The sequence below is a fragment of the Rana temporaria genome, chromosome 2 (assembly GCF_905171775.1).
Source record: "Rana temporaria chromosome 2, aRanTem1.1, whole genome shotgun sequence".
In the NCBI taxonomy this organism is placed as follows: domain Eukaryota; kingdom Metazoa; phylum Chordata; class Amphibia; order Anura; family Ranidae; genus Rana; species Rana temporaria.
The window spans coordinates 224,557,044-224,576,438 of NC_053490.1; the positions used below are offsets into that span (position 1 = coordinate 224,557,044).

The window sequence follows — 19,395 nt, forward strand, 5'->3', positions numbered from 1 at the left end:
CTGCCCAATACACCTAGATTTATATACAGGAAAGCACCGGCCTTAAGACATAGAATAGTTAGAAATATACCTGACCCTCCCCCATATAAATACTACCTTCTTGGATTAAATAGGGTTTATATGATGTAGGAGACGTTTGACCTGCAGAACCAGTGGAGTCCCCACCAGAAAATAAGTGGAGTTCCAGTATGGTTCTACAAGGCAGAAATTCAAAATTGATAAATTCATCCCATGTCAGTCCACTGGGCTCACCTATGTGCTGAAATGCCCATGTTGGATCCATCTCTGCTTACCTTATTTGGCATAGATAGGATCCACAAACATTGGAGAGTTATAAATATCAAAAGTGAGGTCTCAAAAACAGAAACACAATGGATTTTCCAGCTCGATACTCTGACCTCCCAAGGGTTAAATATTGATATTGATTTGAACTGTTTCCTGGTAGACTATTATTAGGAGAGCATACATGAGTATATGGGTGCTGGGGCATATACAGTATTATGATAATTTTTAATTTCCATTCTTTATTTATTATTTTGTGTTCACTTTTTTATTTTATGTATTTATTTTCTGCACAAAGGGAGTTAAAACATGTTGCTTTGGCCTTAGGTGGTAGGACCTAATACAATGACCCATTTACCCCTTGAAATACCATAACATCTAAACATTCTGCATAAGTACCAACTTTGGCCTACAACTCAATGGCAAAAATAAAGAAATACGAGCTACGTGCCATAAGCCATGTGGACAGAAGATGGAGCTGTCCCAATGGATTGGTATACAATTTTAACTTTTTTTTGTAATTGCTTTTTAAAAATAGTTTGTTTGTAAGTTGATCTGACCATGTAAGAACTATCAGCCAACTGGAACCAAACAGATATTATACTATACAATCACAAGATAAATGGGACCAATGGCAAGTTAGTATGGGGTATATAATGAAACACATAGGGCTGGGCTCTCAGGTCATGTTGAACTTCACTTTTGCGGAGTAGAAAACATCCTGGCTTTAGGGATCGCAGTGGTGCATACAGATTGTACAGCTCTCAGATCATTCCTAGTGCCGGGACACGGCACTACAATATGCAAGTGATATTTTGCATGTTTTTTTTATTTTAATAAACTTATTACACTGTCTGTTTTGTAATTGTGTCTCTTTTATGATCTGGACCACATAAGAGTAACCCCATGTCATTGGGTGGACACACATTCATATAAGCCTTGTTTACCCACCTTTGCATAGGTCCATACCTGCGGGTGAGTGTGTCTGCACATTTGGTCTTGCAGTGATTTTGCACAGAGCACTTTTAGTTTTGCTATTTCATGAACTTTATATGCACCATTCCTGTTTAATTTGTATACACTACTTTCACTGGATACATGCTTACCTTTGCATCTCTGGACTGGATTTTGTTTTTTTTATTTCTATATACTGATGAGTTTTGCATATGTTATATGAATTAATGCACATGTTAATATATGTACAATTGATTGATATGGCACACCAGCGATTTGTTGTATATAATATAAAATGTATTGTGGAGCGCAGCAATCACCAGTAGAATTTGACTCTAGGGTATATTTCACCATTAATTCTGCAGCATCCTAGCAGTGAGTAATTATTGTTGTTTATTCTTTTCACTCACATGTACATTTTGGTCTTTTTATGTAATATTTTTATTTTAATTTGTATTTGTCTTTTGACACTTTGGGCGAGTGACACTTATACATTAATTTGTCCACTGTGTCTTAGTATTAGAAGAGTAAGATAAACTATTTCTCTTCCCTATCAGATCTAGGCTTAGAGAACAAGAATGGAAAACTGTATTTCCACTATTTCACCAGTGGAAACACACAGGATATATGGTATGGCAGCCACCTGAAACCTTTTATTATAATTAAAGAAGACCTTTACCCTCTGGATGCACTAGTCATCATTGCTGTCTTCCCCTGCCCAAGCCCCCCGCAATCTAACACGGATTTTAGTTTGTTAGATTTTTTTGAACCCTCACACCTGGCTACCATTCCTGCCTAGGTAAGAATGACATCTCCATCACTTTTGAAGCCTCCTGTCATAAGAGGGGGGGTAATGAGTCGAGTGAAGTTCCTCTTTAAGAATGTTAAGAACTGTGCGAGTGTGGGGGTGGCTGGGTGCTACTCTTGGCAGTTCTACTGTTCTAAACCTAAGGCTGATAGAAAATAAATCAAATGGATTTCCCCATCCACACGTGTGAAGTGAATTGAAAAACCTTTAATGTTGTGAAATTGGCTGCAATCCGCTTAGCAACAAAAGTTTTCCAGCAGCCCTGTTTGACAAAAGATGATCTTTAGATTGACATCTGTTGAGCAGAAGATGGTTTGAGATTTGGCCAGTTCCTGCTCAACCAGACAAATTTCAATTTATCAATGGGCAGCTTAAGTGGCCTACACAGAATACCATCCCGGAGAGCAGGGTAGTTTGTTTGTAAAAGTGAAAACATAATAATTTAGGTATTAGACAAGGAGATCAAGCGTGACAATTTTTGTATTGTGTATCTGATGACCAACAATATACTTTGACCTATTCACACTTGTCTAGTTTGGTCCATTTGTAAATTTATATTCCCTGTCTGACACTCACAATATACATTGTGCAACAGAATTTAAACAGCAGCAAATAATTTCTCTCACCTTGCATTTTTGTAACTGCATTTTGACTGCTTCTGCCTCAGAGGCTGTTATACTTTGTGCTTTCAGCCAGTTTTCAGCTGTAATTGCTGTCTGCTCCAATCGTTGTAACTGGGAGTAAAAGGCAATGATGCTATTTTGATATTCCAGCCAAGAAAGTCTCTCACTCAATAACTGACAGAAGTCTGTCCACCTGCTGTTCAAATGTTGAGATGATTGTTGGATGTTGTCTGCATTAAGGCCATCTAGGAAAAAAAATATATAATCAATTTGTACAGATCTTTAAAATATGTTTATACAATATATATATAGACAACACAGGGCCGTCTTTAAGGCAGGGCAAAAGGGGCAGCTGCCCTGGGCCCTGTCATTGTTGTGGGGCCCAAAGCACCTGCCTCATACTTGCCAACTATCCCAGTTTAAATTCCCTGGTCCCTTAAAGTTGTAGTCCTGTGCTGTGTCCTGGTATCTCAGTGTGAAGTGCTGCTACTAATGCTGCCCAGCTCTGCCCTATTGTTGTGTACAGATGACTCACCTGCAGACCCTGTGTTTACATGTAAATAACAGTGAAAGGTTAGTGATCGAAAGTCCTCCTAAAAAATACGGCACCTCATCCCTGGTTAGGTTAAATAAAGGGATTGGGAGGGTAGGGGATTATCGCGGTGCCAGAATAGAAAAAATCTGGTTTCTATTCTGGCACTGCAATAATCCCCTACTCTCCCAATCCCTTTATGTAAATAACAGTCATTCGTATGTAAATAACTGGAGCATGCATATGTAAATAGCAGTGGGATTCATATGTAAATACTTGAGGCCAGCGGCATTCATATGTAAATAAATCCGGCATTCATATGTATATCATGCCCCTCTGCAGTGAAAAGATGATGTGCTGTAACCTCTAGAAACCAATCAGTGAGCCGTAATGTGTGCTGTAACCTCTAGCAACCAGTCAGTAAGTGGTAATGATATGCTGTGACCTCTGGTAACCAATCGCAATCACTGCCTGATCTGATACAGTAAACAGATTTTAAGTCTAGCTGATATTTATTGTATGTCTCAAAACAGGTGGAGAGCAAAATTGCATGGGTGGGGCCCCAATATATTTTTTCCCAGAGTCCAATTAACAGTGTGTTTTCTATAAGAAACCAAAACAAACCTAGCCATTATACAAACTGAAGCTATACAAACTCCTCATGACATTCCTTAAAAAAGTTATAATTTTATATGAAAAGGTAAATCCCACCTGCTGGAGACACCATCCAAGTTTATGGACACATCACCCTGGCTGTTGGAGATGGATGTAATAAGGTTCAATAAATTAGTTGTTAGTGCTTCTTCCTTGATGCACATCATGTGGTTAAAAAGAAACAAACTAAGGCAAAGTTAGCACATTGATCTCTATAAAAGTGTCTACACTTACATATCCCACCATCCCTCAACAGGATCAATCACTATAGCCTATAGAAAAAGCATTTTTGCACTCACTATAAAATATTTTCCCTCTAGTACATTGAGGGACACATAGGCCTAGATTCACGTAGGGCGGCTTTACGTTGTGTGGGCGTAGCGTATCTTATTTACGCTACGTCACCGCTACTTAGAGAGGCAAGTGCTGTATTCACAAAGCACTTGCGTCCTAAGTTACGGCGGCATACCGTAAATCGGCCGGCGTAAGTGCTCGTAATTCAAAGTAGGCAGGTCGTGGGCGTGTTGTATTTAAATTAAGCATGACCCCATGTAGATGCATGGCCGAACGGACGGCGCATGCGTGCGCATGCTCAGTATCACATCATATTTACGCCCTAAGATACGCCGGCTCAATGCCTGTGACGTAAACGTAACCTACGCACAGCCCCATTCATGTACGACTTACGTAAACGACGCAAAAAGATACGCTTGTTTCAACGTCCATACCTTGCATGGGCTGAGCCACCTAGAGACCTGCTTTATCTTTACGCCGGCATATGTCTTACGTAAACGGCGTAACTAATTGCGACGGGCATACGTACGTTCGTGAATCGGCGTATCTTGCTCATTTACATATTCAACGCGAAAATCAACGGAAGCGCCACCTAGTGGCCAGCGTAAATATGCACCCCAAGATACGATGGCGTAGGAGACTTACACCGCTCGTATCTTGGCCAAATCTATGCGCAACTGATTCTACTGTATGAATCAGGCGCATAGATATGACGGCGGCCATTCGGACTTACGACGGCGTATCTGGAGATACGCCGTCGTAAGACTTTGAGAATCTGGGCCATAAACTATTAGACTCGTGGGTTATACTGCTGCCTACAGGAGAAATTAACACTGGCAACAAAAAAAGTTAGCCAGCAGTGGATCACCTGTCCACATCCAACATGCTTCACGTTTGTAGCCAAGCAGTACCAAGAGCATTTTTTCTTTCTTTCTCGTCCATTGGGGGACACTGGAAATCTTAAGACTATTGGGATATCCAAATCAGTCCAACTAAGGGGTGGTCAACATAGCAACAAAGGCTAACAGAGCCAAAAAACAACATAAAACTGGATCCTGCCTGCAGCTGAAGGAGCCACCATGAGGACCTAATGCCTGAAGCTAGCATAAGATGAGGCCTGAAATATATGCCTGGTAGAACACAACAAAAGAAAACAAAAGAACAGATGATAGCCTTGAAAAGGCAAACACATTCCAAAGTAAGCATGAATAAAACTGAATTGTTCTAGACAAAGTAACTTAAAAATCAACCCAGACCCTCCTCATCCAAATAAAAAAATATATATATATATATATGTTTTTGTTTCAAGGCATAATAACCAGCAAAAAGAGATCTTTATCATTTAAAAACATAAAAAAGAAATTAAATTAAAAATAAAAATGAAAAAGAAATATATATATATGAAAGGGGTGGAAAGAGATTGTTTTCCCTTAAAGGGGTTGCACTAGGGATAAAACTGGGTCCAGCAACTTGGTCGAACAGACAAGAGACTGAGTAGGGCCAAAATAGTAGTTCAGGGGCCCGACAAGTGGAAAAATGGGGACATATAAGTGCTTGATCTCAACAAAGGCAGAAAGTCTTCCTAGTGCAAGGACGCAAAGCCAGACCTGGTAAATTATTTATATAATTTTTTGACTAGAATGGATCTGAAAGGTTTGAGATCCAAGATGGGGAGCAAACTCCCCTTTAGGCATAGAAATGATTACTAAATGAAAAAAATATAACAATCCTAGAAACCGTGTTGCTGAGTCAATGACATATAAATACAGAAGACTCAAGAGGGCTCTAGTTAGAGCTGCAAACAAGTGCTGACACAGTCTAAGGAAGTGCTCCTCGTACATGCAAAGGCCGGTGTATGTACACTGCTTGTCTTGGCTGAAGAAATGCTTTATTGATTCCACTACCTTTCTGTCTAATAGTGTTAGGCAAACAGTTCTACCAGGGCAAAAGTTCAACCCAAACACTGGCTGTTTACCCATTCACCCATTCGGAATTAGCAGGGCATTCAACCATTTGTTCAGCCCGCTGAACACCCTACAATGCACTGTGTGCCGCATTGTAAGCCCTGAAACAATGAAGTCTTTGCTTAATCAGGGCACAGAGCACTGTCAGAGCCATGATTGGAGAAAGTTATGATAACTTAGCCCAACCATGGCTCATTGCTCATAGACCCACCCCGCAGTATACAGGGTTCCTTCCAAGAGGAACCATTTGCAGTGTGATGTTGGAGTGGATATAAACAGGACTCTGTTCATTGCTACCAGCAAATTAGTGTACTATTGTGATTTTATTGTAAGTGTAGTGTGTCAGTGTAGTGTGATAGTGCAGCATCTGTGCAGTTTTACTATAGTGTCAGTGTAGTGCTTCCCTGCAATTTTACTGCAGTGTCAGTGTAGGGAGTCTGTGCAGTTTTACTGCAGTATGTTTTAGTACATCAGTGTAGTTTTGCTGCAGTGTATTGTAGTACATCAATGCAGTTTTACTAGAGTATTTTGAAGTGTGTCAGTGCAGTTTTACTGCAGTATATTGAAGTGTGTCAGTACAGTTTCAATGCGGTATATTGTAGTGCATCAGTGCAATTCTACTGCAGTATATTGTAGTGCCTCAGTGCAGTTTTACTGCAGTATATTCAAGTTTGTCATTGCAGTTTTGCTGCAGTAAATTGTAGTGCCTCGGTGCAATTTTACTGGAGTATATTGAAGATGCATCAGTGCAGTTTTACTGCACTGATGCATCTTGATGCAGTATGATGCACTTCAACATTGCTTCTGTTCAAAGTCTGAAAAACAGACACCAGAATTTATCCCAAAAATTGCGAATCTAGTTCTGAGTGCACTACATTGTGGCCTCATTATATAGACTTGCTCCTCAAGGCGTTGTTTACAAAATAAAGAAAGCTTTCAGGGATTTTTTTTTTATGAATTTAATTTTTGCTGCAGCAGGTTCTATACACAGTTCAGATGTGTCACTTAGAAGGTAGATTAATGGAACTGCACAGGCAATGTATTTAAATGATTTTTTCTTTTTTATTGTTTTACTTTTGTTTGATCTTTTTATTTTGTATTGATACATGTCCCTCGGGCCAGTACCCAGACCCCCATACCCTTTGTATGTCCAATAACTTGTCTATAATCCTTCAAAATGGGCACTTTTGATTCTTCCAGTTTGGGTCCCAATGACCTTAATTGGGGTTTGTTTTCCTGTCCCAAACTTTTGGGATGATCGAAAGTTCTGCTGAAAACTGAACTGGGGGGTGTTCGGCCCATCTTTGCTGTCAAAACAAGTAAAGCAACCATATGGCTTTGACTCCTTTCACTTTCTTTGTATACTTGGTAAGTTCCACCCAAAATTAGGCTGTCTATCATATAAAGAAGCCAATAGGAATGTGAGAGGGTAGGAGGTAGTGGAAAACTCTGATGCTACATAGAAATGTTTGTGCTTTGTCTGTCAGAATGATTTGGTATTCAGTCATAAGAGCAATGCTTTGGAGGCTGCCACAGGTAACCTTGTACTTTATAACTGCAGTAGTTTCATTTTTTTTCCCATAACAAAGTTACTATAAATCACATGTTTTTTGCATATGCTTTATTATTAAGGTTTTTCAAAAACTCTAGTCCAGTCTAATTTTTCAATAGCTTGCATAATAATGTAACTGCCTAGCTTCTAAAACCAGAAGTGTTGCTAATATGCAGATTAGCTAATTTCCTAAACCAGATGCTCAGCTTCATTTGTTTTCTCTAGCTCTCTTTAACAGTACAACAAGTGAACAAGAGCTACAGTATGTCTATGCCCAACCCCGCTTTTGAATTATAACAGAGTATTGAAAGTCTAGCAAAGAGCATCAAACACTAATCGGCTAAATAAGCAAGGATAATCCAGTTAAATTATACATTTAACATTGTTGTTTAAATATTGAACTTATAAACATGTTGTTCCAAATGAATATGGGTCATTACCTAAAGTGCATATACATTTATTTAAATATCTTTTGCACCCTGTACAAAACTTCATAATATATTAGGTGCAAATATTCCTTAATCATACCTTCCTAGTACATTAGAATTGGCACTTGAACAGGCAGAATTGTCAAGAGCACTTGCCATAAACCAGTGCAACTGGAGAAGAATGGCCTCAATTTGTATGCCGCTACTCAGAGAACGATACCATTAATGATACCTAAAAGCAAACCATAACTAAAACAAATGTTGGGAAGATTTGATTATCCCTTGCTCATAGAACATTCAATTTTAACACCCACTCATTTAAGAGGCTAATTCAGTATTCATGTGGCTAAGATATTTACATAGCAAACGCTTGAATATCTCGGTGCTAAACAATGATATGCATTGTAGGATCTGGTACATTTAGTTCACAAGTAAAATATGATTTTTAATATTACAGTTATATTAAGTTTTATGCAAGTAAAAAAAAATAGCTTAATGAGCAGATAAGCTGCAAGATTAAGAGCAAATAATAGTGGAACTCATAAACTTACTGGTAACCCAGGATTTGTTTCAGTGCAGAAACTGAATATTTTCTCTAGCAAAGCCTACACATTATTAGAAAAATATAGAATTGATGTTAAAAAATAAGAACATTTTGATAGCTGCAAAATAAATAAAATTCTGGACCCTTCATACCAAATTAGTATGCAGTGATGTGCAAAAGTTTTAGACAGGTGTGAAATATTTTAAGTCAATTGATTCCATATTGATTTGATTTAGATTTTTCTTTTGTTTTCTCACTTTGTATTTTGTTAATTGATAAAAATAAACTATTTAAATATTTGCAATTGCACGTATACTTTTGGCAGAGAAAAGTGAAAATGCTTTTAAAAGGAACATACTTCTAATAATAATCGTTCACTGATGAAAGGTACCATGTTATTTTTTGAGCCACATGCAGACAATGTTTTTTTTTTTTTTTTTGAGTAGAGATATATTATATATTGATTGTAAGTATATTATTAGCTATTCACATAGAAACAGAACCAGCAGAGGTAACAACTGCTACAGGGCCCATGGCATTTGTGACTCAATCTCAATTAAAAAATAAGAATAGTCTCTTTTTGTGAAGAAATAAATCAGGGGAATAACCAATTCAACCATTTTTGACTCGCTTGAAGATTTGCATGCCTGATTTAAAAAAAATCAGGCAATTATTAAAATCTCTGCATTTAGACCAATGAGAACAGAGAAACAAATAGAACACTTGTAGACTTATGCAGTTAAACCATGATACTTATTGTATGTACAGTAACATATGGAAACCAAAATTATTTTTTTAATAATATAATACGGATTGATTTAGCTTATTCTAGTCTTCAGTAATCAGTCTTATTTTTAAAAGTTCCAGCCTTTGCGGGAACATGAACGTTTTGGGCTGAAAGTGCTCCATATTATTCTTGTGTTTGTGTGACACATAAAGCCAGACAGAGGTCTATGGAACAAATGGTTATAGGGGCAAACACAGTTCCCCAAAGTATAGCAATGTGCAGATATGCAAACAATGTTGCCCAATAGTAAAAATGGCGACTGAGTGTATTACCACAAGGGATCCAGGAATCAAAATGGAGATACTGGAGTTTCCGGCGCCATCAGCCAAGATGGCAGCCGGAACACTTCCGGTATCAGGTGACCACACAATCATTTTCCAGCCAACATGTTGGGGTATAAATACAGTCAAGAAAGTAGTGTCCACAGCTTTCCTGATGACGCAATAATTGCGAAACGCGTAGAGGCTGTCTGGACACACACGGAGGGTGAAGCACACTGACGCGACAGGCCCGTTTGTAGCAATACATGAGGATAGAAGCGGGGTATGCACACCTTCCGAGACCAAACACAAATGCTGGTCAGCGGCTATAACATTTGACACTGCCAGAGATACTCAGTGTCGGTCGGAGGCACTTTTTCTTGTAAGTGCACTGCTTTTATTATTTTAATAAATACGTTTTTACATACTACACTATGATGAGCCCCTTGTTTTTGAGGAAATAAGAACATCTTGTAAGAGGGAGAAGGAGGAAACACCCAGTGACGGACAAAGAAAAACACCAGTTTGGGGCCTTTTATTATCCGGGGTCTGGTGAGTGTTGAGTTTAACCATTGGTGATGTGGCACATCTTTGTCGGGTGGAAGAGACAGTTGCACCTTTTATATCTAACCAGCGTTACCAGCATTGAACCCCTTTACTCCATTGGAACTTATTGAGCAATAGCAATATTGTCTGCCGTTTCAGTGTTGAACTTTTCAGTGCAGCTGGCGCATTTTATATTTGGGACATTCTGTTTTTTGGTTTTGTTTTGGTTTTTGTTTTCCATATTTTTTGTTTTTGGTTTTTGCCTTTGCCTGTTTAGAGCATTATTAGTGGCCACCTTTTTCTTCACAGGAACAGTATGGTGCATTGATGTTTATGCCGGCAATTCATTTTTTGGTCACATTTTATTGCGTTCACCGCACTATCCATGCAATATATATATATATATATATATATATATATATATATATATATATATATATATATATATATTTTTATTTTTCACTTATATCTAATATTTTTCGTATAAGATTGATTGATTGATTTATATATGTTTATCCACACAGGATATTAGGTATGTTGATGTACCTGATATAATATTTTATATTTTATATAAGGTTGTTTGTGCACTAAATTAGTTCACAGTTTATATAATCATCTCCAGAGACCGCATTCTTTGGACAAATAGATCAGCGCAGTAACACTTTTTCTTCATATGCACATTTAATCCCTCTTTTGAGGGCTTACACAGTATTGCAGCAGATCACGTATAATTTTAATTTATTTATTTTGCGCCGGTGACACCTATTATATTTATATCTGTTGCAGCAACGAAAATGAAACTAAAGCATTTTTTATGTCGGATCTTGGATTCTGCACATTCGTTTTTGTTTGTTAAAATGATAACGAAAATACCCGAAATTCGGACAAAAAAGAATGCACATGTCTAGAACCTATACACTTGTATTATACAGACATTTTCCTATTAACTACAGCATATTTACTACCAGCCACTCCATCTCATGCATCCTAATCAAGGAATCAATGATCCTTGCAAAAGAAGTCAATCGCAGCATATAACTGTTGTCAATTTGTACTTATGAGGAGGAAAATATAGGAGCTGTCACTGATAACTTATTTTTTAGTGTTTGCTTTTTCTTTGAATTGTTTTTTAATTTATGTCCCCATCAGAGTTTGTGAATACAGACACATCTGGCCTTTGTGTATATCTGTGATGTGACTGCCAGTGCCTTGTAGATTTCACCACAGTGAGCATATCTCTAATGAGATGCCAGGCACTAGATTTGGCAAGATTTAGATCACAGGCCAGAAGTGTTTATTTGGGAATAAAAGTACCTGGTTCAGAATTCCTAGCAGTTTCATGTACTTCTACTATTAAAATTGGTAATCACATTGTTTTTTTTTGGATATTTATACAATAACAATGCCAGGTATTTGTAAATTCATTCGAAAAGCAAGTATTCAAACTAACTTTCATTAATTACCATTCAGCATCTGTTCAGCAAGAGCCTGGGCATTCCTGTTGGCTTCCTGAAGCTTTCTGCTTTTCTCTGGCTTCTCTCTGTCTATGGCCTATGGCAGAAATATACTGTATTTACAACAAATCAGTTCTTCAAAAAATATGTGATGTTATAAATATCATCTTGTGACAGAGGTAAAAATTACTTACTTTAACTTTCTTTGTAAGGTCTGAGAGGTCTCCTTCCTTTCGAAGTATTGCAAATTCAGGACTTTGCAGAACAACTTCAGAACGTGTCATCCAACTGTGCAATTCTGTTAAATCCACATCAAATCTAAAGAAAACACAACATTTATTAGAAAAACTGCTAAGCACCATATTCAGGTAAAGAAGCCTAATTACATGAGGCCAATGCAATTTTAGTAAAATTATAACTTTCTAGAACGTAAATATATACTTTTGAAAAAAACTCAATGCTTCTAGCAGGCATACACTTGTGTAAAATATTGAGACAAATGGGAGCTGTTTGTAACCACACCTTCTGATCATTATTTTATAATTATCAATGGTTGTTGATCAGGAAAACTAATTTGTAAATTAGCTGCCCAGCTACTTACAGAAACTTAGACAAATGTGGAAACTCCCGTGGATCTGTTGCTTTCACCTGGTTTCTCCATGTCTATGGCCTAACTAACTGTAATATTTACATAGTTAACTAAGCTGTGAACATCCTTCCTTTGCGGAAATACTATCTTCATGGAGTTTGTAGGGTCTCCTTATGTTTGCATAGATCAACTTTATCTGCTCAGGTTGTTCTCACAGTCCATAATAGACTGGTAGGCTCCCAGTCAAAAAACTACCTTCACTGTGTGTACTTCTGTAGTAGACATTCAGATTAAGTGCTAAAAAACAAGATTACATTAAAAGCAATTTCTAGGGATCTAAAATCTCAGCCATTAGAAATAGGTTTTGTGTTAATATATTATTAGCCATTCACATTGCATCAGAAACAACAGAGGAAACAACTGCAACAGGGCCCATGGCATTCGTGACTCAATCTCAATTACTGAATAAGAATAGTCTCTTTTAGTGAAGAAATAAATCAGGGGAATAACCAATTCAACCGTTTTTGACTCGCTTGAAGACTTGCATGCCTGATTTAATAAAAATCAGGCAACCATTTAAATCTCTGCATTTAAACCAATGAGAACAGTGAAACAAATACAAAACGTGTAGGCTTATGAAGTTAAACCATGATCCTTACTGTATGTACCTATGGAAACCAATTACATGTTTTTAAATAACATAATACTGATTGCTATAGCATTTTTTCATGGTTCTTTGCACTGTCTTATATAAAATTAAAGAAGAGTAATCAGTCTTATGTTTAAAAGCTCCAGGTCTTGCTACTCAGACTTTCAATACACCTGGCTGCTACATCAGCAATATTGCAAGGTAGTTAGGGATTAGGGATGAGCCGAACATACCCGTGTTCGGTTCGCACCAGAACTTTTGAACGGACCGATCGTTCGCGCTAACATTTAGAACCCCATTGAAGTCTATGGGACTTGAACGTTCAAATTCAAAAGTGCTAATTTTAAAGACCAATATTCAAGTTATTGTTGGAAAACGTCTTTGAGAACCTGGGTCTTGCCCCAGGGGACATGTATCAATGGAAAAAAAAGTTTTAAAAACTGTAGTTTTTTCTGGAGCAGCGATTTTAATGATGCTTAAAATGAAAAAATAAATCCTTTAAATATCGTACCTGCTGGGTGTCTATAGTAGTGGCACGTGTTTAGAAATGTACCTGCACAACATGAGATTACTCTCAGAAAAAAGTAATTTAATACTGCTTGCGGCTTTAATGTAATGTTTGGTCCCAGCAATATGGATAAAAATCATTGAAAAAAATAGCATGAGTTTCCCCGCCACAACTCCCCCCAGGTCATTACAAGACCCAGTGCCGATCCTGACCTCCCTGGGGCAAAAAAACAGCACACGTGCAGTAAGAGCGACTGCGTTTATGTGCAATTAAATAGCACACGTGCAGTAACAGCTAATGCGTTTATGTGCAATTAAATAGCCCACGTGCAGTAACAGCAACTGCGTTTATGTGCAATTAAATAGCCCACATGCAGTAAGAGCGACTGCGTTTATGGGCAAAAAAACAGCACACGTGCAGTAAGAGCAACTGCGTTTATGGGCAAAAAAACAGAAAACGTCCAGTAAGAGCCACTGCGTTTATGGGCAAAAAAACAGCACACGTGCAGTAAGAGCGACTGCGTTTATGGGCAAAAAAACAGCAAACGTGCAGTAAGAGCGACTGCGTTTATGGGCAAAAAAACAGCACACATGCAGTAAGAGCGAATGCGTTTATGGGCAAAAAAAACAGAAAACGTGCAGTAAGAGCGACTGCGTTTATGGGCAAAAAAACAGCACACATGCAGTAACAGCAACTGCGTTATGGGCAATTAAATAGCACACGTGCAGTAACAGCAACTGCATGTATGTGCAATTAAATAGCACACGTGCAGTAACAGCTAATGCGTTTATGTGCAATTAAATAGCACACGTGCAGTAACAGCTAATGCGTTTATGTGCAATTAAATAGCCCACGTGCAGTAACAGCAACTGCGTTTATGTGCAATTAAATAGCCCACACGCAGTAACAGCGACTGCGTTTATGGGCAAAAAAACAGCACACGTGCAGTAAGAGCAACTGCGTTTATGGCCAAAAAAACAGAAAACGTCCAGTAAGAGCCACTGCGTTTATGGGCAAAAAAACAGCACACGTGCAGTAAGAGCGACTGCGTTTATGGGCAAAAAAACAGCAAACGTGCAGTAAGAGCGACTGCGTTTATGGGCAAAAAAACAGCACACATGCAGTAAGAGCGAATGCGTTTATGGGCAAAAAAAACAGAAAACGTGCAGTAAGAGCGACTGCGTTTATGGGCAAAAAAACAGCACACATGCAGTAACAGCAACTGCGTTATGGGCAATTAAATAGCACACGTGCAGTAACAGCAACTGCATGTATGTGCAATTAAATAGCACACGTGCAGTAACAGCTAATGCGTTTATGTGCAATTAAATAGCACACGTGCAGTAACAGCAACTGCGTTTATGTGCAATTAAATAGCACACGTCCACTAACACTGAGTACTATGTGTAGGTGTAAACTAAACAGCATGCAGGCAATACAGCACGTTAGAACACTGCAGCTAGCACAATCTACTGCCTAACAAATTGGAATAGCTGATCTAGCTAAGCTATACAGTGTATAAATATATGTACAACGCTAGGATGTATATATATATTCTCTACACACTGTAAATTTAACTAAACTGACTAGCCTGCCTGCTCTATCTTTCTATCTATCTATCTGGTAGAAAAGACACTGCGTCTCTCTCTATCTCTCTCTCTCTAACTGACTGACTGACTTCTTCTCTTTAACAACGCAGGCGACCTTATATAGTGTGGGGCATGTACTAAACCCCCTGAGCCTTAATTGGCCAAAGCCACCCTGGCTTTGGCCAATTATGGTTCTTCGTTTTTTTGCGCACTGTGATTGACCAAGCATGCAGGGTCATGGTGCATGCTTGACCAATCATCAGCGCGCAATGCCGCAGTGAATTATGGGCCGTTGCACGTCACTCGAATTTGGCGCGAACTAACCGTTTTGTTCGAAATTCGTCGAACGTACGAACAGACAATGTTCGAGTCGAACATACGTTCGAATCGAACACAAAGCTCATCCCTATTAGGGATATAGACTACCCAGCACAAATTACATTTCAGGCAATATTTATGAAATGTGAAGCCATAAAGCCCCACCTATTTCAAGCTAAACCATTCCCTTTAAAGAATACACACAGGGGGGTGCACACGCCTAGTGCATTACCAGAGATTTACTGTATAGAGTTTTAAATGATGACAAAATGGGTACCCACAAAGGTAGACGATAAAGAAACATTTAAAGAAATGCAAAACACCATCCAGTGTAGGGATTGCATGGTCTGACAAACAATACTGCTATGATGGAAACCTGACATGTTTCAGGGTCATACCCCCTCTTCAGAGCTAAGCTAGCCAGCACACAAATTACATAATATATACTCCACTGGTCTCAATACTGCCCACAGGAAGGGGTGGAGCCTGAGACTCAATGGTACACAAGGACCACACAAAATGCACAAAGCAAACAGTAATATAAATTATATATAAATGTGCGACATGCCATCCATGACATTTAGGCCCCATACACACGAGAGGATTTATCCGCAGATACGGTCCAGCGGACCGTATCCGCGGATAAATCCTCTCGAGGATTTCAGAAGATTTCTATGCGATGGCGTGTACACACCATCGCATTGAAATCCGCGCTGAAATCCTCTGGCGATGACGTGTCGCGCCGTCGCCGCTATTATGACGCGGCGACGGGCGCGACGCTGTCATATAAGGAATTCCACGCATGCGTCAAATCATTACGACGCGTGCGGGGAATCCCTTTGGACGGATGGATCCGGTGAGTCTGTACAGACAAGCGGATCCATCCTTTGGGATGGACTTCAGCAGATGGATTTGTTGAGCATGTCAGCAAATATTCATCTGCTGAAAATCCATCCCAGGGGAGATTTATCCGAGGATAAATATCCGCAGGAGTGTACACACCATAGAATCTATCCGCAGAAACCCATTTGATGGGATTTATCTGCGGATAGATTCTATGGTGTGTATGGGGCCTCAGAGATATGATCTCCATTTTCAAGCACACAGTATACACTTATAATTGTTATTATTGATACCATCCCAACATGAGGTATGACCTATTTGGATTTCTTATTTTCTTTGGTTCTTTTTCATTTAGTGGGCTACTTTTATCATTTATATATTTATATATTTTGTGCATTATACGCAGTCCTTGTGCACTACTGAGGTGGATCTTTGACCCTGTCTGTGTCTCAGTCTCCGCCACCTTCTTGTGGGTGGTATAGAAGACCAGTGGAGTATATATTATGTAATTTGTACTGGCTAGCTTAGCTCTGAAAAAGAGGGTATGCCTCCGAAAGGTGTTAGCTTGCCAGCATAGTGGCATTGTTTGTTGGGCCACACAATCCATACACTGATTGGTGTCTTTCATTTTTTTAAGATTCCTTTTTCTTCTACCTTTGTGAGTACCCATGTTGTCATCATTTATGTCTCCATACAATAAATCTCTAGTAATGCTCTAGCCGTTTTCACCTTCCTGTGTGTTCTATTTATACTGTAGTTGTTCACTGGATTCCTCAGTCTGAGAAGGGCTGCATCGGTTTAGAATTCCGCACATGGTTCATAATACGTTAAAGCTGCATTACAGTATAAATATGGGGACTTTGCTAAGTAAATCCAAATATCACAGAATGCAAAAGGCATCAATTTGTCAATCACTATGGAATACAAAAGGCATTCATTTGTAAGAAATCACAGATAAAATATTTTTACAGCTTAACAAAAGAATTATGAATCATATGTAAAAAACAAGCTAAATAATAATCAGTCATTTATTTTGTTCATCGTATTTATTTTAGCTTTCATATTTTTAACCCTGATAATGGTTGAAAAAGTGTTTTTATGCTTCTCAACTGAAAAAATGATTCGAAGAAAAGGTTGCGTTAATAGCCTAAAGACTAAACTGGGCCCTCATTCAATTTAAATTCTTGCCAAGAGCAGAAGGAAGGTAAGAGGGCAGCATGCTGGTCCCAAATCGACAGTTTGACATGCCTGTACTATGCCCTTAGGATGCCTGCTTTGGTTATTTCATACTGCTCATACTGCTCATAAAAATCACTGTTTATACAAAACAGATCTGTATATCCTCAGTACCAGTCAACAAGAGGTCAAGAATCATCTAGTACCATATGTGAAATTTGTTTCCCCAAAGCTAGTAAATCTTAGCAAAATAATTTTGAAAAGAGGAGATAACCCTCTGGCTAAATCAACATGTCAGTTGGTACAAGTCAAAAAAAATTAAGCAACCTCAGAGAAACTTTGCAGAATTCAGACACGTTCAGTGTATATAGTATTTATAGAAACTGCAATTAAATCAAATGAGATAAATAATGTTCAGTGGAGAACAAGTAATGGTGCTTTCAGGAGAAATAAAATCACCATGGTGTTAAACAGAAAAGGTGCATGGTGTTCCATTATGACTATAATAATAACAACTGCATATAGTGTCTTTCTCTCCCCATAGGTTTTGTTGTTTTAATACTGATCAAGGAAAAAAAAAAGGAAGGTTTACTTAACTGTCCTACAGTAGGTGTGAGCATGAGTATGTTTCTTTGTAGGAATGTGGTATATTAATTAGATTGTATGTCTTGTCTGGCAAGTTCAGAGACTGATGACATTGGAACACTGTGAAGTGCTGTGGAAAATTACACTAATATATAAAGAAACTACAGTGATAGCATTTTATTGGCAAGTACTGCAGCTTCAGTTCCAGTTTTTAAAAGTGAGTAAAAGTCATAAATTCTGTAAGTTTTTAATTCTTTCTGTGTTCTTACTGGGTAGATTTCCTCTAATTTCCTGTCCTGATACCAAAGCAAAAACTGCAATAAAAGTCTTAAGCCCCATTCACACCATCATTTTTCCTGCAGGTTATTCTCTTCAGGTTTACCAAAACCATCTAATACAGGGATCCTCAAACTACGGCCCTCCAGCCGTTCCGGAACTACACATCCCATGAGGCATTGTAAAAAACTGTCATTCACAGACATGACTAGGCATGATGGGAATTGTAGTTCCTGAACAACTGGAGGGCCGTAGTTTGAAGACCCATGATCTAATATGAGATCAAACCTTAAGAGTTTCAATCAGTTGCAATCAGACAGGCCCTTGCACTAGAGAAAAACCTGCAGGAAAACTGATAGTGTGTATGGGGCTTTACAGTTGTCCTAACCCTTCTACTATACTAAATTGAACAGATACCATATACCAAATTGCTTTCAATGTTTTTTTTGTTGTCTCTGTCAGTAATATCCCATAACTTTCTTACCTGATGACACATAATAAGGATACAAATAGCAATTAGAACATGGTAGAGGTATGTAATACTTATGTACAAACAAAAAGAAAACAATCTAAAGTTGGTATGTAAACCTAAGTTTAGTAAAAAACAAAAGTAACATTCTACACAAGGGACATGACTTACTATAAAACTGATGTGTCCCTTGTGCTGATGGCTCCTTGTTTAGTTGAAATCCTTCTCCTTTGATACACCTTACCCCAGCTGCTGTAATCTTCTGGTGCAGTGGGGGTAAAAGAGCCAAGGGACCTGTAATTTGCACTCATTAAGAGTGCTGACTATATATTCTATTCCTCCCACCACCTCCTCCATTAATAGATGTGGTACTATAGCTTCTTTGAATGAAAAATTGTCTTTTAATGGAGGACAGGTGGATGAATGAAAAGTTCACCTCCTTCATTCAGAGACCATTTTTTATTCAGAGAGTTATAATACAGTTTCTATGAATGGAGGAGATGGGCAGAATTTGTGGCCATAGTCATCACTTATAAAGAGTAAAAGTGACAGGTCCAGTGCTGTTATTAACCCCCTCTTTACAGGCAGGTTATGGTGGTGCGGGTAGGGGATTTCAACTAAACAAGAAGCCATCAGCACAAATAGACACATCAGATTGATATTAAAGTGGTAAAGGCTGGACATGTTTTACCTTAATGCATTTTATGCATT

General features: G+C 38.4%; 1 protein-coding gene across 1 annotated transcript in view; it reads right to left on the reverse strand.

The window, feature by feature from the left end:
- DMD (dystrophin) overlaps positions 1 to 19,395 on the reverse strand; it is a 2,981,380-nt gene that overhangs the window by 1,875,097 nt on the left and 1,086,888 nt on the right. Inside the window, exons 18-20 of the mRNA XM_040336499.1 lie at positions 11,877 to 12,000; positions 11,692 to 11,779; positions 2,671 to 2,912 (exon numbers count right to left, since the gene is read on the reverse strand). Coding sequence (XP_040192433.1) covers positions 2,671 to 2,912; positions 11,692 to 11,779; positions 11,877 to 12,000 — 454 coding nt within the window. The remainder of the gene's footprint in view (positions 1 to 2,670; positions 2,913 to 11,691; positions 11,780 to 11,876; positions 12,001 to 19,395) is intronic.